Genomic DNA, 26,013 nt, shown 5'->3' on the forward strand with positions numbered 1-26,013 from the left:
AATGCAAATAATTCTTGCCTGATAGCAATGAAAATTAATTTCATCTAGTAGAGATTCAAATTATCTCTGTCCAGAGAAAAGATAGCCCCAGAGGTTGCAGTTTTATTGCCCTAAATTGGCAATCTTACACAATCATTCTTTTCTCACCCACTCTAAGTAGTCCACTTACTTCATTTCTCTTAGAACCAGTTTTGTCATCTAGTTCTCTCGTTAATTAGTTGAATAACTTTTTGGCAGTTATAAAAATAGTATATTGTTTTTTGGTGACCACTGTTTCTGTTGAAACCAGTGTCAGTCATACTGTTGCTCCTTTGAAGGTAATCTCTCCTTTTTATCTGGGTGCTTTAAATTTTTTTCTCTTTGTCTTTGATTTTCAGTAGTTTGCTATGATATGTCTAGTTGATTTTCCTTTGTAATTACCTTCTGGGGTTCACAGTGCTTCTAGAATCTGTGAGTTGGTGTTTTTCATCAGTATGGGAAAATTCAGTCATATTTTCTTTTGATCTATCTTCCACTAATTTTATTGCTATCAGACAAGAATCATTTGGAATCATTTGTAATTGCTCTATTATCTGATTCCTCTGATGTCTGTTTTATAGTCTGTTATTCTTTTAACTATAATTACATTGTCTTGTCTCCTCCCATGCCTGGTTACTTTATTGTGTGCCAGGCATTGAGTAGGAAAAGTAATAGATAAATCGTGAGACCTGGAATGATGTTATCTTCCTTTAGAGAGGATATTTGCTTTAGACAGGTTGCTAAGGACACAAGTAATCCCATATTAACGTTACTCCAATCAAGAATTGAATTGATTAGGAGCTGGGTGTGGGAAAGCTGGAAAATTTCCGGTTCACTCCTCCTGGGATGCAGCCTTTTGGGGTCAGTATTCATAGCTGAACTTATCAGGGATAAATCCCCTTAGCCCCTACCCCTTTCACTTGGACCCTGAACTCAAATTTTTATTCTCTTTAGTTGTCCTGTGAGCCTATCAAAATTCACGCTCAGCTTCTCAGCCTGTCAGCTGATTCTTAACTGTTAGATAAATGATCCTAGGGAAGAAGGAGCTCTAAGTGTGGAGCTCACCTTTCTGAGTTTTCCTCTCCTAGATTTTGATCCTATAAATGTTTACTGCCTGTTTGCATTTTTTGTTTCGTAAGAGACTTGCTTTGTATCTTGTCCAGTTTTTCTTTTTCTCAGTAGGACAATAGTTAGAATTATCTAGACTACCATTTAAATTAAAAATGTTTATACAAGTAGTACACAAATACATTCTCAGTATATAGAAAAGTTTGTAGAATTAAAATTGAAGGTCTTATCACCCCTGGCCTAACCAGTTCCTCATCCCAAAGTAACCACTGTTATGTTTGGTGTCCTATTTATGATCCCTTTCCCCCACTCCCACCCACCCCAATTAAAAAACAAGAGAAGGTTTTTTTCATTGGTGGGGGGAGAAATCTCTAGAATGTAACTAATTGCAGGCTGCCTTAGGTTTAACTCAATGTGAAGTTTAAGTTATATATCAGACATAGGCCTTTCCTTTTTTTTCTTTTTTTCCTTTTTCAATTTAAACTTAGCACTTAATGATGTAAAATTTCTTTCCACAGAATAAAAAAGTCTTTATTATCATTTAAAAATTTAAATAATTTTTTTATTTTATAGTAATACTAGATTTGTAGAAAAGTTGCAAAGATAATAAAGAAAATTCTGGTATACCCTTCACTTAGTTTCTCTTAATGTTAACATCTTATATAACCATGGTACATTTGTCAAAACTGAGAAATTCACATTGGTACATTACTGCTAATCAAACTACAGACTTTATTTGGGTTTCACCAGTTTTTCTACTCATGTTCTTTTTTCTGTTCCAGGATTCAATCCAGGATACCCCCTTGCATTTAGTGTATTTCTGTTTTGAAGGCTCTGCTCAATTGGCATGTGTACTGTCTAGGTTCCAGAGGTCCACTTAGTGATGAGTTTGGAATAGATATTCAGGATTTATATATGAGAGTATGTGCTTAGGAATTTTCAGTACTCACTGTGGTATTTAAGAGAAGTATGTTAGCTGATTCTTACAGTAGATCTTGAAGATTGCTCTCTCCTCTCTCTATACCAGGGTCTGAGCTTCTAGCCTTCATGTCTGGAATTTTGATGTATGGTTTATCTAGAGTCAATCAGACCTTGGGTAAAGAGGCTGTTACTATTCAGACTCACTTAAGAAAGTCAGTTTATTAATTTGTGAAAAGAAGTTTCCAGTAAGAAAGACTCTGGAGAAAGTAAGATTAGAAAATGGATTATTGAGTACATCAGAGACAAGTGCAGTATTTCCCCAAGTAAATTCCTCGACACCACTTCCATATGAGAATAGCCTAGAAAAATGGTTCCCCTAGTCATAAAAATTTGAAGAACCTTGAGAATAAATAAGGTAAATATTTTTTTTTTAACTCTAGGACTTACCAGTGCCTTTAATATGATCATGTGATGTGTACATCCCCTAGGGAAGGATATGTTACATAGAATTTCCAAAACTTATTAGATCACAGAATTTTTTTCTTTTTAATGGGAGTAGTGGAAACCATCTTAACAGAATACTTTTGGGAAACCTTGGTTTAAAGAAAGCCCTCTGAGGGAAGTAACTGCCCTACTGGAATCTTCCAGATGTTCTTGATAACTGAACAGTTTGATTCAACAAACATTTATTGAGCACTTTATATGTGCCAGGTCCTATGGCCAGGTCTGTTTTTCAAGTCACACCTTTATGAACCAATCAGACACTATATGGACTTCTATCCAAGTCTCCTACTTTCCTTCTCCAGTTAACATTTCTGTTCTTTAAGTTAAATGTTTAAATTTCTAAATGCATGATTTCTTTGAAGTTAGAACATTTAGCAGTAGGTCCTGCTCTTTCAACACCTAGTAACTTCAGGTTATCTACAGGCATTCCTCATTTTACTGAGCTTTGCTTTATGCTTCTCATATACTGCGTTTTTTACAAATTGAAGGTTTGTGGCAGTCCTGCATCAAGTAATTTTTTGCTGTCAGTGCCATTTTTCCAACAGCATTTGCTCACTTTATGTCTCTGTCACATTTTTAAAATTCTCACAATATTTGAAACTTTTTCATTACTATTATATTTTTATGGTTATCTGTGATCAGTGATCTTTAATGTTACTACGAACAACTCACTGAAAGCTCAAATGATGGTTAGCAGTTCTTAACAATAAAGTATTTTTAAATTAATTACGTACCTTGTTTTTTAAAGTATATTATCTTTATATACTATATTATACATTGTGTTATGATACATTATATTTTACATTATATTATTAAACATTACAATATAGTGTAAGCATAACTTTTATATGCACTGGGAAACCAAAAAATTCGTGTGACTTGCTTTATTGAAATATTTGCTTTATTTCGGTGGTCTGGAACCAAACCTGCAATAACGTCAAGGTATGCCTGTATATTTGTGATCAAGGTGAATGGTGGCCCCATCTAGTGAACATTATCTTGCAACCTGTTATTCCTCATGAGATTGGGGCTGTTCCCACCGTCTTCTGGGACCACCTTCTAAGTACTTGCTAAGGCATGTGTGACCATTTATTTTCATGGATGCTTCTTTGTATTTTAATTATACAGCAACCTTCACTGTCTATAATAAATTTGGAAGTTTGTGATTTTTGGGCAGTTTTATTTTCATTAGGTTTCTCCCCTGGTTTTTATTGAAAAGATTATGTAACAATATTAAGTTTTAAAAAGACTTTTTAATCCTCACTCTTTAATAAGTATTTTAATTTTTCCTGTGTTTGCCTTCCACTTCCCAGGATACATTTGCCTTATACTTCCCAGAATACAGGATTTTTTGGTCTTCCTGTTTTTTAGTTAACATTATAAACATTTTCCTACTTTTTTTACATAGTCTTTTTTCAAAGAATCAATTTTATTTATTTATTTATTTTTGGTTGTGTTGGGTCTTCGTTGCTGTGCACAGGCTTTCTCTAGTTGCATCGAGCGGGGGCTACTCTTCATTGCGGTATGCGGGCTTCTCAATTCTGGTGGCTTCTCTTGTTGCGGAGCACAGGCTCTAGGCGCGCGGGCTCTAGTTGTGTAGTTGTGGCACATGGGCTTAGTTGCTTCGCGGCATGTGGGATATTCCCGGACCAGGGCTCGAACCTGTGTCCCCTGCATTGGCAGGCAGATTCTTAACCACTGCACCACCAGGTAAGTCCTACATAATCTTCTTAAGTTAACAGCTTTTAAATATTTTGTCATATTGGTATAATTTATTTATCAATATCTCCAATTTTTACATTTAGGCTGTTTGCAGTTTTTTTCTATTGTAAGTAAGATGCAGTTTAAGCATGTAGCTTCTGGTTTTATTGAGGTATTACACTAGGCCACATAACCAAGTGTGGAATTCCTTGGTCAAAGGGTATAACGGCCTTTATTGATTTTTCCATATAACTAATTGTTATTCAAAGACAAATTGCAGGTGAAAGTATAAATAGCTCTGTGTTTGGCTTCTGAAATATATGTTGTTTTTCTTAATAAGCCACAGTGTTTGTAGATCTGCCTCAACCAAGTGCAACATTAAGTTCAGTTGGTGGTCATCAAGGTGTTAATTGATTATTCTGCTTCTAATAGTGACCTCTGCAGAACCACCAGACAGTGAGTTTAAAGTTGCTCTTGATTCCTTCATTATGTTTCAAACTTGGGGTGTTTAGATTTATTTTATTTCATAGTCTGTGCTGGGCAAGTGCAAGGGGCACTGTTTAGATGCAACTCAAATGCTTTGTGTTTGTAACTCATTTCTATAGCCTTGATTGGGTTTTTAAGAGACTACATTTTCTTTCTCAATTTTTAAGATTTAAGAATGATTTAGGAAAAGCATTAAATTATATTTTATTCTATTACAGGGGAACATTGTTCTTACAGATTATGAGTACCTAATTTTAAATATCCTAAGATTTCGAACTGATGAGTCAGATGATGTTAAATTTGCTGTTCGTGAACACTATCCAGTTGATCATGCTAGAGCTGCCGAACCTTTGCTTACCTTGGAAAGGTAACATGTTTGTTTTATTAACTCATTTCATATTGTATTACATAGTAAAATAGATCATATATCAGAATATGAAAGAACTGTCACATAAGAAAATATTTTACTTGCATAAAATAAATTTGGGCTGCTTGAACTACATAAGTGCGCTTAAACGTAAGCAATTAAGCCTTATTTGGGAGTGGCAAATGTACGTTTTTTTAATCTAAGTTTGGTGTTACTTCAGATGTTTATGATTTCTTGGTAAAGTGGGGGAATTTATTAGCTGTTCTGTGAGAAGACAAATGGATATCTTGGCAGAGCGCAAAAGGAGATAGGAATTCTGGTTTAGCTAAAAAATAGGAGTATGATGCGATAAGGTGCTGACTATAACAGTACTCTTCTGGCTGGAAGGCTTTGCTAATAGGCTACAGCAGTGGTTTTCAAAGTTTAGAATGCATCAGAATCACCTAGAGGGCTTGGTAAAATATAGATCCCCCTGCCCCCACCAGGTTTTAAGTAGATCTGGTGTAGATCCCAGGAATTTACATTTCTAACAAGTTTGCAGGTGAGGTTGTTGCTGACTTGGGGGAGAATACTGTGGCCCACAGCATCCTTGAGTTCTTTCTAGATGTTTAATTAGGTAAAGCCATTTCAGGTGTTAAGATATATCACCGGGGGGGATAACTTGGGAGATTGGGATTGACATATACACACTACTGTATATAAAATAGATAACTAGTAAGAACATGCTATATAGCACAGGGAACTCTACTCAATACTCTGTAATGGCCTATATGGGAAAAGAATCTAAAAAAAAAGAAGAGTGGATATATGTATTGATATATGTATAACGGATTCACTTTGCTGTACACCTGAAACTAACACAACATTGTGAATCAACTACAATAAAATATTTTTTAAAAACCCATATATCACCAGTCTCCACAAACTACATTTAACTGTTGCATAAAAATGTGTCTTTCATGTCATATATGGGCATGCTGACGATAAGCAGTATGACTTCGTTGAAAAAGTATTGATGTTCCTTGGAAAACTTGGTTTCAAGTCCCAGTCTGCTGTTCAGGAACCTACTAAACTTAGATAAATTACTTTTATGATCCTTTTTTTTTTAACCTATAAAGTGAACTAGCTCCTCTTATATTTTAGGATATTTTGAAGATCAGGCAAATTGATGCATATGAAAGTACTGTGAACATGAATATGGCTGTAGGGTTTATTAAATATAAGATAGTAAGGGGTGTGTCAATTTTGTTTCACAGATTGACTGAAATAATAGCCAGTGCACCTAAGGGTGAACTACTGAAGAGAGTTCTTAACCCATTACTTCGTGAGTAATCCTATATAGAGCAATGAAGTGTTTGTAAGATAATATGGTTTCTTAGAAATATATGTAACACATTGAAATCTAGTTCTAGTAGAAAATTAGAACAACTTGATAAATGTAGAAAGGAGTTTAAAATGATCTTTTGAGTAAATAAGTGTTTATTTTCAAGGAAAGAGAAATTTGTTATACCATATGAACTTTGACCTTTATGTTACATCTTATTTAAAAGCAATACAGTTATGTAAACAAACTATGTTATCTAGCACTTGAGTGCCAGGTATAGTTTTCTAAGAAATCTTTTTTTTTGTTTTTTTCAGTGTCCGTCTTTTTGATTTAATAGTCACTTAGCTTGGTTGGGCTTTCTTTGTTTCGCTTTTTGTTTTTTATCGGTGAGTCTCAGGGCATTCCAAGGTCTGCCAGGTGCCGCTGATAACCAGGGTAAAGATAATCTAATCAACTTTTACACTTGAGAAAATCATCACTTATCCCTATACTAAGGAATCTGGGGAGGACATATGAGAAGGCAGGTACCATTGATTACTACAGGAGTTACTGTTTAGAATGCATTAAAAAAGTTATCTTTAAAACTTTCCATCTGTTAGTATAGCATGTGTAAAATTTGTAAGTTTGGATTTTTCTATTTCTTTATTCTGTTAATATGGTGTATTACATCAACCAGTTTTTGGATGCTAAACCAGCCTTTCGTTCCTGGTTTATAATCCTTTTTATACGTGGCTATATTCCATTAAATTCCTATAACTTGCATTGACTTCTACAATTTTATTGTAGTCTCAAATTTTTATAAATACTTGAACTGTCATTTCTAATAACATTTCAAAATAGGTAAACTAATTGTTATTTTCACTGGCTACTGTTATTGAGTAGATCATTTATATTGGGATATACATTAGTATTTTGAACGTGAAATTTTATAGGAAAATACTACAAATAATATCATCTGCTTTTATAGCCTGTGGACCAGCTCTCATTGAACACTGTCTTATAGAAAATGGATTCTCTGGCAATGTCAAACTGGATGAAAAATTTGAAAGTAAGGGTATGTGTGCATGCTACAAGTTTTGCCCATTTTTATTTCATTTTTTTAAACCTATGAAAATTATTTCTGGAAAAAGTAGTAAGTGAGTGGGTAGTTCTAGACTTAAAAACATTTGACCTGTTAGTGTTCTATCCATATGGTATTCCTGACTTCCTACTCTAATGTGATGGCTTTATCTGTAGTAACATGCAGTTTAATCTCTCTACGTTATTACCTTCTGATTTTAGAATATTCTCCCTCCCTCCCCCTAAATTTTGGAAGGGGTTACTGCACTTGAGACAGTCTCTGGTACAAGGCTTGAAGGAGTTGAATTATTCACCTTCAGACTCAGAACCTGAGGGGCTTCTAGAAGTAGCATTATTTATATATTTTAATTCTGTAAGTGCTGTGGTGTGACTTTATAATGAATTAGGCTTTTGTAACTACTTAAGGGAACCTAAATTAACTTCTAGATTAGGATAATAAAAAATTGGAGGAAATATAAGGAAAATGGAAGCTTTGGTCTTTGACAAATTTTTATCTGCAGATTCTCATGTAAAATGAAAAAAAATCATTCTTGATATTTATATTTTGGGATTTATATCACTTCTTAAGGTTTAGGGATCATTTTTATGATACACAAATGCACAAATGTAAAATTTTTTTGTGCATTTAAAAATACAAATTGAATGTTTTAAGTGAATGATTTAGTTTCTGAAATACATGAATTTAGTGCAATCCTGTTCGAAATGCCGACAGGTGGTATTGTTATTTTTGCTATTGCACTTCCTTTTTTAAATGAATCTGATATGTGCAGTAAAAAGCATACAAAAATGTTCAGGAAAACTCTGGAAAATAATAGTAATGATGGAGTATAATCTTTTCATAAATTAAAATGTATTATGAAGCTATAGTAATTAAAAGTTAAGTTTTGGGAGAAGGAATACACAGAATAAAGAATTCAGAAACAAGCCCAAATATATGTGGCAATTTAGCATATGAACAAAGTGGCTTTCATATCATGAGGGGAAAGATGGATTCAATAAAAGCTATTGGGACAACAAGCTGGCCAAAATATATTCTTATTTAATAAACTGATTATAAACATGAAATAACTATATTTAATTTTCTTGAACAACTTGTATTATTTCATAAGCACTTTCTGTTTTCTACATAGATGTTTAATAATAGTTATGGACAGTTGATTGGCACTCCTTTTTTCCTTTTTTATTCCCCTATTAGATATTGAAAAAGTACTTGTTTGTCTTCAGAAAGCAGAAGAGTATATGAAAACAACATCCAACTTCAGTGGAAAGGTAGCACCACAAATACTTATTGTTTATTGTTGATGTTTTACTTATTTAGATTTTTAGAATTTAAATGTTCATTGAAGGATCAGTATATGTAAATTTTTTGTTGTAATTTGGAAATTTAACACCTGTAATATGCTTATTCTAGGGTAGTTTTTTTTAATTGCTGTTGGTTTCTGATTTTTGTTCTGTTCCTTAAATCTTCTATAAAGTACTGGGTCAAGACAATATTGGCACTCCTGAAAAGTTGAGGAATTTGAAAATATTTCCTCTTAGGTTGATTTAAGATAGAGAAGCACATCTTAATTTGCCAGCACTTTCCAAAAATTTACTGATTAACATCTTTTTAATTATTAAATATTCTCTGGGTTACCTCATATCTTGTTTTTCTTCCCTATTCAAAGTATATAACTTTACTTACAAAAAACGTTCAGGAAAAGTTCTGATTAATTACAGCTAAATTCACTCCAAATATACCCTGCATCCAGTTACTAAAATGAATTAACATTTCCTACCGGCAAAGTGAACCAAAGATTTTTCTGCTGGAAGTAAAGTGCTTTTGGCTTTTTTAAGTTGCAGAACATCTGAAAAATGGAAAGAAAAAAGCAAAATGCACATGTATAATCTCACCACTTTATCAAATCATTAGTTTTCATTTTCTTTATTCCCTGTTTTTTTCTTGTTCATATGAATAAGTCAGTATTTTCTGATGGTACTTACTGAGTCTTAAAAACATCACTTTGAGAAATACAATCAGTAGACAAATGCTGATTGTTTATAACTAGAATAATTTTGTAAGTTAATAATTTTGTAAGTTTATAACTAGAATAATTTTGTAAGTTAATAATTTTGTAAGTTAATTTAATAATTTTGTAAGTTAATAATTTTGTAAGTTACTGAGTCTTAAAAACATCACTTTGAGAAATACAATCAGTAGACAAATGCTGATTGTTTATAACTAGAATAATTTTGTAAGTTAATAAAATTAATATCATTCAAGGAAAGTAAATCTGCTAATTATGAATGGAAATTAGTTTTAATGTTGGATTTTTATAGGGGTATATCATTCAGAAAAGAGAAATAAAACCAAGCCTAGAAGTAGATAAACCAACCGAAGACATACTCACGTAAGTATGTAGGCATGGATCGATTTGCTTTGGGTGTTTATTAATGTTCCTTTCTTTTTCTTTTTCTTTTTTTTTAAATAGATTTATTTATTTTTGGCTGCATTGGGTCTTTGTTGCTGTGCGTGGGCTTTCTCTAGTTGCGGCAAGTGGGGGCTACTCTTTGTGGCGGTGTGTGGGCTACTCATTCCGGTGGCTTCTCTTGTTGCGGAGCACGGGCTCTAGGCGTGCGGGCTTCAGTAGTTGTGGCACACGGGCTCATTAGTTGTGTCTCGCAGGCTCCAGAGCGCAGGCTCAGTAGTTGTGGTGCACAGCCTTAGTTGTTATGTGGCATGTGGGATCTTCCCGGACCAGGGATCGAACCTGTGTCCCCTGCATTGGCAGGCGGATTCTTAACCACTGCACCACCAGGGAAGTCCCTATTGATGTTCTTGGTAAATATGTTTTACAGGTATGAGGAATTTCATCCTTTCTTGTTTTCTCAACATTCACAATGTCCATATATAGAATTTGAATCATTTGACAAGGTGGGTTTTCTGATTCTATTTTTTGACCAGTTAGCATGATGTGAGTTGTTAAATTAATATCAACTTGCTTTGATTGAGAAATTGAAAATATTTCTGCTTTACAATCATTATGAATCTGGACATTAAAAACCAGTGCAGTCACAGATACAAACTAGTGGAAATGTTTGTTGTTTCTTTATTTCAAGATGAAGGACCAAAGATTTGAACTTAATTTGATTCCTGACTGCTTAGCTATATAATACATTTACTGGAAATCTACTCAAGTTCTTTGAGTGGTGTTATGAAACAAAATGGACCCTAAAATTCTGTGTATGCAAGTTGAAGCAGAGACCGTGTTTGTGTGGTTTTTTTCCAGCTAGTTGATTGTCTTTTTCTTCTTTTGATAAGGCCGTAGATGAATTTTATTCCAAGATAGAAGGTCAGAAAATAGATTTAAAAGCTTTACAACAGGTATGGTGTTATTAAAAACATTTATATAAACCAGCTAGCCTTGAGTGTGGTTTGCTGGGTAGGTGATGCTCTCATACAGGAATGGGCAGCCTTTTAGAAGTAGTTTGGGAATGCCCTGATCTCTTGGTATATTAATAAAGGTCCAGGGGAACTATCAGTGTTTAAAAAAAAATACGTTCATTTGCTCCATTAGAATATCAAATATTCTCTAAACCAGAAAATACAGTGGGAAGGAGGCCTGTTATTTATTCCCTGGTATAATTTGCTTTATTACAACAACCCAGAGCTTCTCAAACTTTGCTGTAAAGGGAATAGTGTTTCAAAGAGGAGATTTTTAAATAGGCCAAAGGAGAGGGAATAGTTTTCTCTATACAAATAAGTATATATTTGTTTATCATTAAACTGTTTTCTTTTTTAAAGTGGGCTTTTGAACTAGGTCTTTAATATGCTTTGCATGTATCATGACTCCACAAGGAGGGTTTAATATGCTGTGTTTTGTTTTCCCAGCTCATTTGACCATGTTTGGGGAGCTTTTACTGCAGAACAGTTTTAGAAAATGGCCAAAGTCACGCTTGATTCGATTTTTCAAAAATATTCATCGAATCTTAAAATATGTGTGCAAAAACTTGAAATTATGTGAATCTCTGTATCCTCCCCACCTTGGTTGTAAAAAAATTAACAAGAGCGGAATTTCAAAGCAAGTGGGTCACATGAGTTACATAGTGTGATTGCCACATGGTGGCAGCACTTTAGTAAGTAAACAGATATTTAAGAGTAACATTGAACCCCATGTACATCAAAATACCCGTGAATTATTTTAGTAATCACTGTGTGTTCTTTTAATAGTCACCATTCTTATAACTTAAATATTTTTAATATTACATCCAGCATGCAAACATTCACTAATTGGTGATGCTATTACTAGTGTTACAAAATTAGCCCCACATCAGTAACCTTAATATGTAAGTTCCGTGTGATAGAATGCTATACAGCCATCCCTCGGTGTCTGCAGTGGATTGTTCCAGGAGCCCCTGTGGGTACCAAAATCCAAGGATATTCAAGTCCCTTATATAAAATGGTGTAGTACAGGGAATATAGTTAGCCTCCCATATCTGCAGGTTTTGTATCTGCAGGTACGGAGGGCTGACTGTATAAAAGTTCACATAACTACCATGAGCCTTTGTGTTGTTAATTTAGGAAGAAGAATACTCTGTAAAATACTAGAAATAAGGCTGAGAAAATTAAAAGCAGCAATAAAATAAAAGGAAGCTATTTTAGGAATTAATGCTAAAAATGCACTCCCCCAAACTTTAATGTCATAGGGAAAAATGTCTTGAATTCTGCCTGCTTGAATAATGCAAGGGCAGTAGGGCATATCTTACATACAATGTAACCTGTAATCAAAATACCTTCCTGTATAGGGAATGGGATGTAGATGGTCAGGAGAGGTAATTTTGGAGCATGAAACACTTTGGGGTAGGATAGACCTGGGGAGATGGACTATGGGGAACTTTAGCTAGTTAGGTAACAACATTGAGGGGGCAGAAGTAGGGGTGGGATAGTGAGTTTCAGGAGGTAAAAGAGAGAAGGTACAGAAGGTAGAAGAAATCTAATTTTTAAAAACTCTGTTTTGTTAACAAAAGGAAAAACAAGCATTGAAGAAATTAGATAATGTCCGAAAGGATCATGAAAACAGATTAGAAGCTCTTCAGCAGGCTCAGGTATTATGTTTAGCTTTTTCAGATACTTTTTCAAAAATGGTAACTTTGGCATTGTAACACATGTTTTTGGTTTATTTCATAAGGAAATAGACAAACTTAAAGGAGAGCTTATAGAAATGAACCTACAAATAGTTGACAGAGCCATTCAGGTTGTTCGAAGTGCTTTAGCCAACCAGATAGACTGGACAGAAATTGGGTTAATTGTGAAAGAAGCCCAAGCTCAAGGAGACCCTGTTGCAAATGCAATCAAAGAATTAAAACTACAAACAAATCATGTTACAATGCTGCTAAGGTAAGTTTGATTCTTAGTTAAGCAGTTAGTGTTTGTCTTTACTTTGCTATTTAATTTTTTACTGTATTCATTGAAGTTTTTTTTATTTGGAAATTTATCTTTGAAAATACAGAAAAATATTAATTTACATTAAAATAATGCAGCTATTTAAGTACCGTAAACCATTTATAATTTCCTTGAGAAAAAAATTGAAAATAAAAAAGGGATGTCATTGACATTAGTGAAATACTATTGAATATTTTTAATAGAAATCCATACTTGTTATCAGAGGAGGAAGATGATGATGTTGATGGTGACGTCAGTACTGAGAAAAATGAAACCGAACCACCAAAAGGAAAAAAGAAAAAGCAAAAGAATAAACAACTGCAGAAGCCTCAGAAAAATAGGCCATTGCTTGTCGATGTTGATCTCAGCTTGTCAGCATATGCCAATGCCAAAAAGTAAGTCATAAATTTAAGTATTTATTTTATTTTATTTATTTGCCACGTTGCATGGCATGTGGGGTCTTAGTTCCCTGAGCAGCGTTTGAACCCGTGCCCCCTGCATTGGAAGCACAGACTCCTAACCACTGGACCACCAGGGAATTCCCATAAGTATAAATTTTAGGTATAATATTATCTGCAATAAATCTGTTAGGGTATTAAGGATAAGAACTATCATTATTTTGACTGTATATTCTTTGAGGTGAAATACTTTTTTAAAAGTATTTAAAGTTGTTCTTGATGATTTGTGAGTCTGTAAAATTAGAAATAACATAAATAGGAAACTAAAGAATAAAGATTTTATCTAAAATTAAAAGATATATTTTTCTAGGTATTATGATCACAAGAGATATGCTGCTAAGAAAACACAGAAGACTGTTGAAGCTGCTGAGAAGGTACTTAATATTTCTTAGAATGAATGTTAATTGTTTTTCTCTGCTTTATCAATTTAATGGACTTAATTATTTCTTCTCTTTAAATGAGGTTTTCAAATTCAGAAATACCTTTCAAACTTAATTTTGCTGTAAATGTGTGCATTTCCAGTATTTATTTTCTCCCCTAACCCTCTCTTCCCCAGGTCTCTATCTCAGTAATTATCCCTTTTTTGCTCAAGTTAAAAATGTTGGAGTCATCCTGGACTCTTCTCATATCCAGTCAATCATTTTAAATAAAAAATGAAGTCATTTCTCTCTGTTCAACATCTTCCAGTTTCTTCCCATCTTACTCAAGACACCTTAAAGCCTGGATCAGGTAGGGAGGCCTATCTGCTTCCCTCTGATCACATCACCCACACTCCCCTTGTTACACACTGTTTCCAGCCACAGTGGGATCTTAAGCTATTCCTACATCAGTGGCCCATACTGCCTTCTCAGGGCCTTTGCACTTGCTCTTTCTGCCAAGAATGTTCTCCCCTCAGATTTTTCATGGTTTGATCCCCCTCATCATTCATGTGTCTACTTAAGACTATCAGAGCGGCCTTTCTTGACCACTCGTAGTGAAAATAAAACTACCTCAATCACTTCCTTTTCAGTCTTGTTTTTCTTTTTTAAAAACACCCAACCCAACATATGTTTATCTGTCTTCCCTCTAGAATGTAGATTGCATGAAAGTAGGATCTTTATCTGTTTTATTCATTGCTGTGTCCCAGTCCCTAGAATATTGCCTGAAACATAGTCACATTAATGTCTGTTAAATGAGTGGTCTTCATGACTTAGCTCTCTATCTGCCTCTCCAACCTCATTTACCCTATGATCATACTTGCTGGTCAAGCTGGCCTTTTCCTTCTGCTTACAGTGCTCTTTGTATTCTTTGCCTTGATAATTCCATTAATCCTTCAGGCTTCAGCCTAAATGCCATTTCCTCAGAAATACCTTCTTTGACCATAATCAGTTATAAATTAGGTTCCCTTGTTATACTCTCATAGCATCCTTTGAAACATTTACCATGTTTATTTGAATAATTATGTGTTTTATATATGTCTCTTCTCCTAGACCCCAGTGGGGTAGGAAGTAGAAACTTTGTCTTGTTCATTGTGTGTCTCTGACATCTAGCCCAAAGCCTATTATATGGTTGCACTGAGTATATGGTAAACAGATGAACTCTTTTTCATTGTAGGTCTTGAGCAGATACTTGTATACAAATCATTTTAATATTTAAGGCCAAAATTTCTTCATTTTATTACTTTTTAAAAAATAAATTTATTTATTTATGGCTGTGTTGGGTTGTCATTGATGTGCTTTCTCTAGTTGTGGCGAGTGGGGGCTACTCTTCGTTGCGGTGCGTGGGCTTCTCATCGTGGTGGCTTCTCTTGTTGTGGAGCATGGGCTCTAGGCGCACGGGCCTCAGTAGTTGTTGTGTGGGCTCAGTAGTTGTGGCTTGCGGACTCTAGAGCACAGGCTCAGTAGTTGTGGTGCACAGGCTTAGTGGTTCCACAGCATGTGGGATCTTCCTGGACCAGGGATCGAACCCGTGTCCCCTGCATTGGCAGGCGGATTCTTAACCACTGCACCACCAGGAAAGTCCCCATTTTATTACTTTCATGTGTGTATGGTGTGTGTGTATAGATAGTGCCATTTGTGACATTTAAAAACCCATTTCTTCCCCTGTCATTTACTTGGTGTTATTTAAGTAAATTTTCAACAGATTACTTAAAAACTCTTTTCTTATGAATAGGCGTTCAAATCAGCAGAAAAGAAAACAAAGCAAACCTTAAAAGAAGTCCAGACAGTTACCTCTATTCAAAAAGCAAGAAAAATATATTGGTAAGTATTCTACCTTTTTAAAATACATTTTTTCTTTCTATCAAAATTATACATGCACATTATTTAGAAAATCAAGCAGTTCTACAAAGCTTGTTAAAAAACCAGTAACCCCGCAAACTTTTATCCCTACTCCTATTGCCTCCTCTCCCAAGGAAACTTTTAGCTCTTTTAGCTGAATCTTTTGATACATACCTCCATTTCTCTTAGTAATATATTGCTGCTTCTTAATTTTTCTGTTTTACACTCTATTAATAACTTCCCACCTTGGAAAGTGAAGATTTTTTTCTTTCCATTTGTGCTCCGTTACATACACACACATCACCTGGCTTCTCAGTATACTTACAGCATAATTTTGTCAAGAGTGATGTTCTGTGTTAACATTATTATGAATATTTAAGTTGTAATCAGAGCTGGATCATATAGTATTCTGTTTTCCTTTCCTGCTCAGTATTTTATCTTCCCTGAAGTTAATAATTGTTTCATTTGCTTTCTTTTTATTTTTGTTCTTGTTATTAGCCATGTCCAAATTTGCTTCCAAGTGTGTTCAAACATATTGGAATTTTATCAGTATCATCTTCTTGCAGAAGTCTTTCCTGGAGCTTTTTGACCTACTTTGTTCTAGATTGGTTACTGTAAGCATTTTAAGATCTTTTTTTTATTATCCTGGAACTTCTCTGTAACCTCTCTCTGTGTTGTATCTTCTGTCCTGAATCTCAGACTTCCTTTTTCTTTGGTTATGGACTATGTGCTCTAGAAGCTTCATGAAAAGGGGTATGTAGAAGTTAAAGTTTTTGAGGTGTCCAATGTATAAAAAAATTATTTTACTCATAAGAGTTTGGATAGGTATAGAATTCTAATTTGAAAATATGTTTCCCTCAGACTTTTAAAAAGGCATTGTCCATTGTATTAACTTCCAGGTTTGATCTTGAGTTTTCTGTCATTTTGATAGTTGCTGTTTTAATAGGAAACTTGTTTTTGCCTTTCTGTAAGCTTCTAGATCTTTTTTTCTTCCTCTCAGTTTTCCAGAATTTCACAGGAATATAGGTTGGTGATGATGTTTTTATCCATTACGCTGGATACTTTGTGGGCCTTTTAAATTGGAAACGTGGTTTGGAGAAATTTTCTTGAACTATTTCTTAGAAAATTGCCTACCTTCTGTCTTTTTTTGTTTTGTTTTCTTTTTCTTTCTTTCTAGAAGTCTCATGTTTTACTTATGGGACCCCTCCCCCCCTTAGCAGTCCTATTGCATTGCATTTTCTGTTTTTCAACTTTTTGTTCTATATTCTGAGATTTTCTCAACTTTATCTTTCAATCCTTCCATTGAATTTTTTAATCTTTTATTTCTTCCTATCACGTTTTAATTTTAAGCTGTTTTTGGTTTTTTGAATGTTACTTTAAAAAAACTTACTGCTCTAGTTTCTTTATAACTGAGAATAGTTTTGATGTATTACATTTTATTTAGTATCCTTTTCTTGCAGGTCTGTCTTCTCCAAGTTTCTTTTTTCTATTTGTTGGTTTTGTCTCCAGCGTTCACTTGTGTACGTCTGGTGATCCTTGACTGTCTACTCACTTTTTATAGCAGAACATTAAAATGGTGATTGGAAGTTCTTTGTGGGTTGTTGGACTTGTAAAATGATCTGTGTGGGCCATCTGTGGAACTCTTGAAGTCTTTAGCTTTTTGCCTTTTCGGCTGGTCTCATTTCCCACAAAAGCTTCTTTCCCTTCTATTTGTAAAGTGAAGACCTGGCTATCACCATTTTGGGAGCTCGGTGGAAATAATAAGCTGGAGAGTCTTAGTATCCAGTATTTCATACATTTACTTAATTGCCCTATTTTACATATATTACCCCTACTTACAACTGTGATACGTTTCCCCTAGTCCAGAGATCCTCTTTGTACCCTTTTAAAGAATTAATTTCTGACTTTCTGTTAGAGTGTTGAAGGGGCAGTTACCACCATGTTCCGAGCTGGAAAGATCTAGGGAAGTGCTTACTTCTTGATAAGATTTTCAGCCAGTTCTTCTGTTTTTAAACCTCATCTTAAACCCTATTTCTAGCAGTATCTGTGCTCTTTATGGGTCATACAGTGTAAGTCGATTAGTCTCTTGGTTTTTTGCACCGTCAGCTCAGGATTCAGCTTCTTGAGTCTGCTCACTTGTTCATTTATTTTCCAGCTTTCAAAATTTTGTTGCTTTTTTCTTTCTCTAACATCTCTATTGATGAATATGATTGACCTGTAATTTTCATTTCTCATAATGTTTTTGTTAACTGTTGGTACAAGGTTATATTATCTCATAAAACAAACTGGAAAGTGTTCCTTTATCAATTGTCCTTAAATGTTGATGGAAGTCACCTGGAGTTTTCTTTATGGGAAAGTTTTTCATTACAGATTCAAATTCTTTAGTAGATAAAAGGACTACTCAGATTTTCTAGTTTTGGTTAGCAATGTTTTTCTAAGACTTTGTCTATTTTGTCCAAAGTTTGAAATTTATTGGCAAAAAGTTTATAATATTCCACTTAACTTTTTTTTTTTTTGGCCACGCCGCGTGGCATGTGGGATCTTAGTTCCCTGACCAGGGATCAAACCCGTTCCCTCTGCAGTGGAAGCATGGAGTCTTAACCACTAGACCACCAGGGAGGTCCCTCCACTTAAGTTTTTAACATCCCTAGAATCATTAATTACTTCTGCCTTTTCATTCAAGAATTATTTGTGCCTTCTCTCTTTCTTGATTAATCTGACCAGAGGATTTTCAGTAGTAGTAATATCATTAAAGAACCAGTTTTTGACTATTGATCTCCAGTATTATATATGTGCCTTCTATTTTAATAATTATTTTCATCCTTCTACTTTTCTTTGGGATTTATTTGCATTTTCCTTTCTGATTTCTTGAGACAGAAGCTTAGTTCATTGATTTCCCCTTTCCCCCGGCCTCTTTTCTAATATATGTAAGGCAGTGAATTTCCCTCAGCATGGCTTTAACTGTATCTAAAAAGTTCTGTTGTTTAGGATTTTCATTATCTTTCATGTCAAGATATATTCTAATTTCCATGGTGATTTCTTCACCCATCCATTATTTAGAAGTATATGTATTACTGTCCAAACACATGGGGGTTTTTGGTTACTTTTTGTTACTGATTTTTAGCTTTATTTGCGTAAAAGAGGCGACATTCTGAATTATCTCAGTCATTTGGTGTTTGTTGTTGAAACTTGCTTTATGGCCCAGTCTATTTATGGGCAACTTTATTTATAAATGTTTCATATATAGTTGAAAATAGTGGCTTTTCTACAGTTACTGAGTGCATTTCTCTAAATATCAGGTCATGTTTATCAATCATGTTATTCGAATCTTTGGCACCTTTATAATTCTCTTTTTAATGCTTGTTTTCCCAGTTACTGAGAGAAGTGTGTTAAATATCATACGGTTTGGATTATCTGTTTCTCCTTTTACTTCTGAACTTTTGCTTTATATATGTGAGGCTATGTAATTAGGTGATACAAATATGGAACTGTTATATCATCTCAGTGAATTGAGCCTTTTATTAATTTTAATGAAATGTCCTTTTATATCTATTTTTTCCATCTGTGTGAGATGTTAAAACTGTTTTTTGGTTAGTATTTGCATGGTATTATCTTTTTCCATCATTATATTTGAACCTTTTTATATCCTTATATTTTAAAGGAGTATATATCATTGTTTTTTTCCCAGTCTGACAGTCTTTGCATTTTACCTGGAGAATTGACTACATTTATATTTAATATAATTTCTGATATATTTGGGTTTAAATCTAACCATCTTACTGCTAGCTTTCAGTGTGTCTTATTTGTTCTGTGTTCTTTTTTGTCTTCCTTGTTGCTTTATTTTGATTAGTTGGCTTTTTTTTTTTTGGCCTGTTAGTTAGTTATGTATTCCTCTGCTAGGATGATTACAAAATACATCCTTGATTTATCTTTCACATTCTTTTTGTCCTTTTGGGTTTATGTCTTTTTGCAAACCTCTTTACCATCAGTAGGGAAGTGGTTAAATCAGTATAGTACATCCATTCAGCAATGAGGAAAATATATTTTTAAGTGAAAAAAGAAAAAAATATGCAGAACAGTGTGTTGTGTCTGAAAAAGAGAAAAGGTTTAGAATAAGCATTTTATTTTAGCTTTTGTATGTATAAAGAAACTCTGGAGAGGGTACAGGAAGCTAATGGCCAATTGGTTAGTAGTAGCTGTGGGAACTGAAGAGATGTAGGATCTCTCACTATACTTTTTTATGTAATTAAAACATTTTTTGAACCATGTATATGTATTACTCAATAAAAAATCAGATTAGAAAATAGGAATAGAGTCCTTTTGCTATTATATTTTGGGAGCTATGAGGAAGTTTCATTTAATGCCTGTGCTCAATCTATCATCTTTAACCAGAAATTTTAAAATTCTAGGTTAAATCATAAAAAAATTATCTTGTGAGTCATATGTAAAATAGGAAATATTTATGTGCATCTCATTTTCTAGATGTCATACAAATATACACTCTTTACTTTTTATTGTGGTGGTATGTATTAATCATGAAAACCCAAGTTAATTTGTTTCTTGAGAAAAGTTATAATTTTACACTTCTGACAGCAATTTTTGGTTTTAAACTGTAAAGAATATCATACATGTAACATTCAGTTGATTAATTGAAGACAGAATGGGAAAACAGCTTTTCTTTCTCATCGGTGGTCCCAAAGCCTATCCAGTGCCCCACTGAAAGAAAACTAAACCTAGGGACCATGTGATATTTTATGCTTTTGCTTTTTGTAATTCATTGTTATAACGTCAGTTTAAGAAGGCTGTCTATATGGGAGGGAAATAAAGAGAGAACGTATTTTTTAAGCATAAAATTGAATTGTTTTCTACTGAGACTGTCTTAAGAATATCCTAGGGCAATTTGCATTGCAAGTTTTCAGTAAAATTCAGCTTGATGTCTTAAGAAATTAAGCCATCAAGTTGTCTTAACCTTCACAGATAGGAGAGCTTTCTGTTTTATTTTGTTTGTTAAAAGGGTGTGAATTCAGGCAACTATGAAGGGAAAGAAATGTTAACTTTTTTCTTTAAAATTTGATAGGTTTGAGAAATTCCTCTGGTTCATTAGCTCAGAGAACTATCTAATTATTGGTGGACGAGATCAGCAACAGAATGAAATAATTGTGAAAAGATACTTGACACCAGGTAGGTAAGATTAAAATTCTGAAGAATTTTCTTTTAAGTAACTGGATTGGTTATCTCAATATTAGGTGTAGATTTTTATCTTGTACTCCTTTGTTTGACAGATTTAATTGGTAGAAAGAATTTCATGGTTTATGGTTTGTTGAATATGTGCTTTGACACTTGATTCACATTTTTAAGTGAATATCCCTAAAGTAGTAATGCCGAGCTAATCTGTAGTATTAGATTTTTGATTTTCTACTGCATTAAGAAAATAGCTTTCAATCCTCCAAAGTCATTGTAGATCAGATTTTTAAAAGCTTTATTTTTCAGTGCTGAAGTTTGTAACCGTTTTTCACTTTTAGAAGCAGGACTTAAGTGCTGTGTTGTAAGGCCTCTCGTTTTTTTTTTGTTGTTTTGTTTTGTTTTTGCGGTACGTGGGCCTCTCACTGTTGTGGCCTCTCCCGTTGCGGAGCAAAGGCTCCGGACGGACGCGCAGTCTCAGCGACCATGGCTCACGGGCCCAGCCGCTCTGCGGCATGTGGGGTCTTCGCGGACCGGGGCATGAACCCGCGTCCCCTGCATCGGCAGGCGGACTCTCAACCACTGCGCCAGCAGGGAAGCCCCTCTCATTTTTTTTTGTTTGCTGATAACCACCACTTCACTGTGGCTGAACCCTCAGTGTGAGTATCAGAAATCAATAATCAGTATCAGAGCTAATCTGATGTCCTTTGAGGATCCAGAGTCAGGAAAGAAAGCAACAGGGTTAGGTTACATGGTACCCAGGACTTGGTCTCTGTCTTCTCTAACTTCGTGCATTGTGAGCTGAGCCTTTCATGGAACTGTATGGGCTTTGCTCTTCTTTGAGTTTCAAATCTCAGATGAACTATCCATGGCAAACAATGGCTGCTCATTTTTTCTGTTAGAAACCATGCACTTTACTTTTCCCTAGTTGACCATTCATTCCTGCATTCATCTGTTTGCTCATTTATTCATTTGTTGCTATCACACACTTCAGAATAAAACTAGAAGTCCTCATTGTGGCTTACAAGGCTCCTGACTTCTTCTCTAGCCTCATTTCTTACTTTCCTTCAGTCTGGCTTCCTGGCTGTTTGTCACATTTGTCAACCATCTATGGTCCTCAGGACCTTTGCACTTGCTAGGATGACTCATCTCTATGTGTCTCTCACCCATCGTCTGGCTAGCCTGGGCTTGCTTATGTGGTAACTCAGCAAATTTCTGAGAGAAAAAGAGGAAGCATACAGCACCTCTCAAGGCCTAGGCTGGGAACTGGCATTTGGTCACATCTACCACGTTCTGCTGGCCAAGGCAGGTCAAGGGGTCGGCCCACATTTGAGGGATGGGGAAGTGGACTCCACCTCTTGATGGGAGAAGCTTCAAGGTCATAGAGCAAAGAGGTGTGGATAGAGGGAGGGAGAAGAACTGTGACTATTTTTGTAATCTGCCTTATTAGCATTGTTTTCCTCTGAGGAGGCCTATGAGAAATCTCCCAGGGGTGGGAGATAGACTTTTCTTTATATGTCTTTTTATACCTTTTGGATTTTGAACCCATTAAAAAATAAGTAAATAAACAATTTCAACTTAAAAACAAAGAAACAGGACTTAAAGTATTATTTCTTATTTGTTTTAAAGGGGACATTTATGTACATGCTGACCTTCATGGAGCAACTAGCTGTGTAATTAAGAATCCAACAGGTAATATATTTCTTTCTATGATTCATAACTTTAATTCTTTTGTTTAAAATATTTTTAGTATAAGAGAAAAATCACTAATACAGATAAAGAAGGACACTTTATAATGATAAAAGTGTCAATCCATCAATAAGGTGTAACAGTTATAAGCACATATGCATCTGTAACTTCCCTGGTGGTGCAGTGGTTAAGAATCCGCCTGCCAGTACAGGGAACACAGGTTCAAGCCCTGGTCCAGGAAGATCCCACATGCCGCAGAGCAGCTAAGCCCGTGCACCACAACTTCTGAGCCTGTGCTCTAGAGCCTGCGAGCCACAACTACTGAGTCCATGTGCCACAACTACTGAAGCCCGCATGCCTAGAGCCTGTGCTCTGCAACAAGAGAAGCCACTGGAATGAGAAGCCCACGCACCACGATGAAGAGTAGCCCCTGCTTGCACAACTAGAGAAGGCCTGCGTGCAGCAACGAAGACCCAACACAGCCAAAAATAAGTAAATGAATTTATAAAATAATAAATAAACAAACATATATGCATCCAACAAAAGAGCCATAGAATACATGAAGGGAGAAATAAACAATTTAATAATAGTAGTTCAAGATATCAATACCTAACTTTCAATCATGGCTAGAATAACTAGCTATAAGATCAACAAAGAAATAGAAGAGTTGAACAACACTCAAGTTACCTAGATTCTACACATATCTGTAGTACACTCTACCTCACAACACTAGATTACTCATTCTTCTCAAGTGCACATGGAACATTCTCCAGGGTGGACCATTTGATAGTCTATAAAATAAGTCTCAGTTAATTTAAAACTAATGAATAATATAAAGTAAATTTTCCGACCATAATGGAGTGAAATTAGAAACCACTAATAGAAGAAAATTGAGAAAATTCACAAATGTGTGGAAATAAACAACACACTCATAAAATAACCAGTGGATCAAAGAGGAAATCACAGGGGGTATTAGAAAATACTTTGAGGTGAACGAAATGCAAACAAATTTATTGAGACTTACGAGATGCACCTAAGGCAGTGCTCAGAGAAAAATTTATAGCTGTACTACCTATAATAAAAAAGAGGAATGATTTGAAATCAATAACAAAACTGTACACATTAAGATGTAGAAAAAGAAAAGCAGATAACCCATAGTAAGGAAAGGAAGGGAAATGGTAAAGATTAGGGTGGAAATAAAACAGAATAGAAAGACAGTGGAGAAAAATCAACAAAACCAAAGATAGTTCTTTGAAAAGATCGATAAAACTGATAAACCTTTAGCTAGACTAACCAAAACAATAAGATTCAAATTCCTAAAGTCTACAGAACTTTTAAAGAAGACTGAACATCAATCCTTCATAAACTTCCAAAAGGTAGAAGAGAGAGGAACTTTCTAACTCATTCTATAGGGCTGGTATTACCCTAATAACAAAACCAGATGAAGATATCACAGGAAAGAAAACTACAGACCAATATTATTTATGAATATAGACACAAAAGTCCTCAACAAAATATTAGGAAACTGAATCCAGCAGCATATTACAAGGATTATACACATGATAAAGTGGGATTTATTCCCAGGAATGCAAAGTTGGTTTAACATATGAAAATTAATGTAATACAGTGTATTAATAAAATAAAGGACAAAAACCACATGATGATCTCAATTGATGCAGAAAAAGCCTTTGGTAATAATCCAGTACTCATTTGTGATAAAAACACTCAACAAACTAAGAATAGATGGAAACTTCCTCAAGTTGGTAAAGAACATCTATGAAAAAATCCACAGCTAAAAATCATGCTTAATGGTGAAAGACAGCTTTTCCCCCAAGATCAGGAACAAGATAAGCACATCTGTTCTTGCCACACTTTTACTCAGCATTGTATGGAGGTTCTAAGTAGGCCATTAGGCAATAAAAAGTTTAAAATATCCAAATTGGTAAGGGACAGATAAAACTATCTCTGTTTGCAAATGACATAATCTTATATATTTAAACCTTAAGCAATCTACTAAAAATTATTAGTTAATAAGTTCAGCAACGTCTAGGATATAAGGTCAATATATAAAAGTCAGTTATATTTTTATATACTAGCAATAAGCAGTATTAAAAGGAAATTAATAAAACATCCACTTATAACAGCATTACAAAAGAATAAAATATTTAGTAATAAATTTACCAAAAAGAAATGCAAGACATACACACTGAACTACAAAACATCATTGAAAGAAATTAAAGAAGACCTAAATAAAGGGGAACACTTCCAGTGTTTATGAATTAGAAGTCTTATATTGTCCTGATGGCAGTACTTCCCACATTAATCTACAGATATGTGCAGTTCCTCTCAAAATTCCAGCTGCCTGTTTTTGCAGAGATGGACAAAGCTCATACTGAAATTCATGTGGAAATGCAGAGTACCCAGATTAGCCAAATCATTCTTGAAAACGGAGAACAAAATTGGAGGACTCACACTACCTGATTTCAAAACCTCCTACAAAACAACAGTCAGTGTGGTATCAGGACAGTGTGATATTGGTGTGAGGATGGACTGATAGATTAATGAAGAGAATTGAGACTCCTTGTTTATGGTCAGTTGATTTTCAGCAAGGGTGCCAAGGCCATTCAATGGGGATAGAATAATTTTTTCAACAAATAGGGCTGATGCAACTAATATCCATGTGCCAAAGAATGAAGTTAGACCCCTGCTTCATACCATTTATAAAAATTAAAAGCAGGGACTTCCCTGGTGGTGCAGTGGTTGACAGTCCGCCTGCCAATGCAGGGGACGCAGGTTCGTGCCCCGGTCTGGGAAGATCCCACGTGCCGCGGAGTGGCTGGGCCCGTGAGCCATGGCCGCTGAGCCTGCGCGTCTGGAGACTGCTCCGCAACGGGAGAGGCCACAACAGTGAGAGGCCCACGTACCGAGAAAAAAAAAGATTGCATCAGACCTAAATTTAAGAGCTAAAACTATAAGACTGTTAGAAGAAAATAAGGTGTAAAAAAAACTTCATAATCTTGGATCAGGAAGTCATTTTTTAGGTATGACACCATAAGCATAAGCAACCGAAGAAAAAACAAATCAGACTTAAGCAAAATTAAAACTTTAATTCAGAGGACTCTATCAAGAAAGTGAAAAGACAGTCCACAGAATGGGAGGAAATATTTGCAAGTCGTTTATGTGATAAAGGACCAATATCCAAAGAACTCTAGAACTCTTCTGACTCTAAAATAGAAAGGCAATTTTAAAATGAACAAAATTTTTAAAATGTGAAATAGACATTTCTCCAAAGATACAAAAGGCCAACAAGCACATGATAAGATGCTCAGCATCATTTGCCTGTTAGGGAAATGCAAATCAAAACCACAGAGAAATACCACTTAACACCCACAAGAATAGTTGAAATAAAGAAACAGACAGTGGGAATTCCCTGGCGGTCCAGTGGTTAGGACTCCACACTGTCACTGCCAAGGGCTTGGGTTCAATCCCTGGTCGGGGAACTAAAATCCCACAAGCCACACAGGGTGGCCAAAAGA

General features: G+C 34.9%; 1 protein-coding gene across 2 annotated transcripts in view; it reads left to right on the plus strand.

The window, feature by feature from the left end:
- The window catches only part of NEMF (nuclear export mediator factor), a 52,291-nt gene that overhangs the window by 8,994 nt on the left and 17,284 nt on the right, over positions 1-26,013 (plus strand). For both annotated transcript variants that reach the window (XM_060142883.1, XM_060142882.1), the window contains exons 5-18: positions 4,917-5,065; positions 6,322-6,389; positions 7,357-7,443; positions 8,665-8,738; positions 9,789-9,859; positions 10,308-10,383; positions 10,771-10,833; positions 12,477-12,554; positions 12,638-12,846; positions 13,095-13,286; positions 13,660-13,723; positions 15,501-15,589; positions 20,685-20,788; positions 22,418-22,480. In XM_060142883.1, coding sequence (XP_059998866.1) covers positions 4,917-5,065; positions 6,322-6,389; positions 7,357-7,443; positions 8,665-8,738; positions 9,789-9,859; positions 10,308-10,383; positions 10,771-10,833; positions 12,477-12,554; positions 12,638-12,846; positions 13,095-13,286; positions 13,660-13,723; positions 15,501-15,589; positions 20,685-20,788; positions 22,418-22,480 — 1,387 coding nt within the window. The remainder of the gene's footprint in view (positions 1-4,916; positions 5,066-6,321; positions 6,390-7,356; positions 7,444-8,664; positions 8,739-9,788; positions 9,860-10,307; positions 10,384-10,770; positions 10,834-12,476; positions 12,555-12,637; positions 12,847-13,094; positions 13,287-13,659; positions 13,724-15,500; positions 15,590-20,684; positions 20,789-22,417; positions 22,481-26,013) is intronic.

Source organism: Lagenorhynchus albirostris, chromosome 1, assembly GCF_949774975.1.
Source record: "Lagenorhynchus albirostris chromosome 1, mLagAlb1.1, whole genome shotgun sequence".
In the NCBI taxonomy this organism is placed as follows: Eukaryota; Metazoa; Chordata; class Mammalia; order Artiodactyla; family Delphinidae; genus Lagenorhynchus; species Lagenorhynchus albirostris.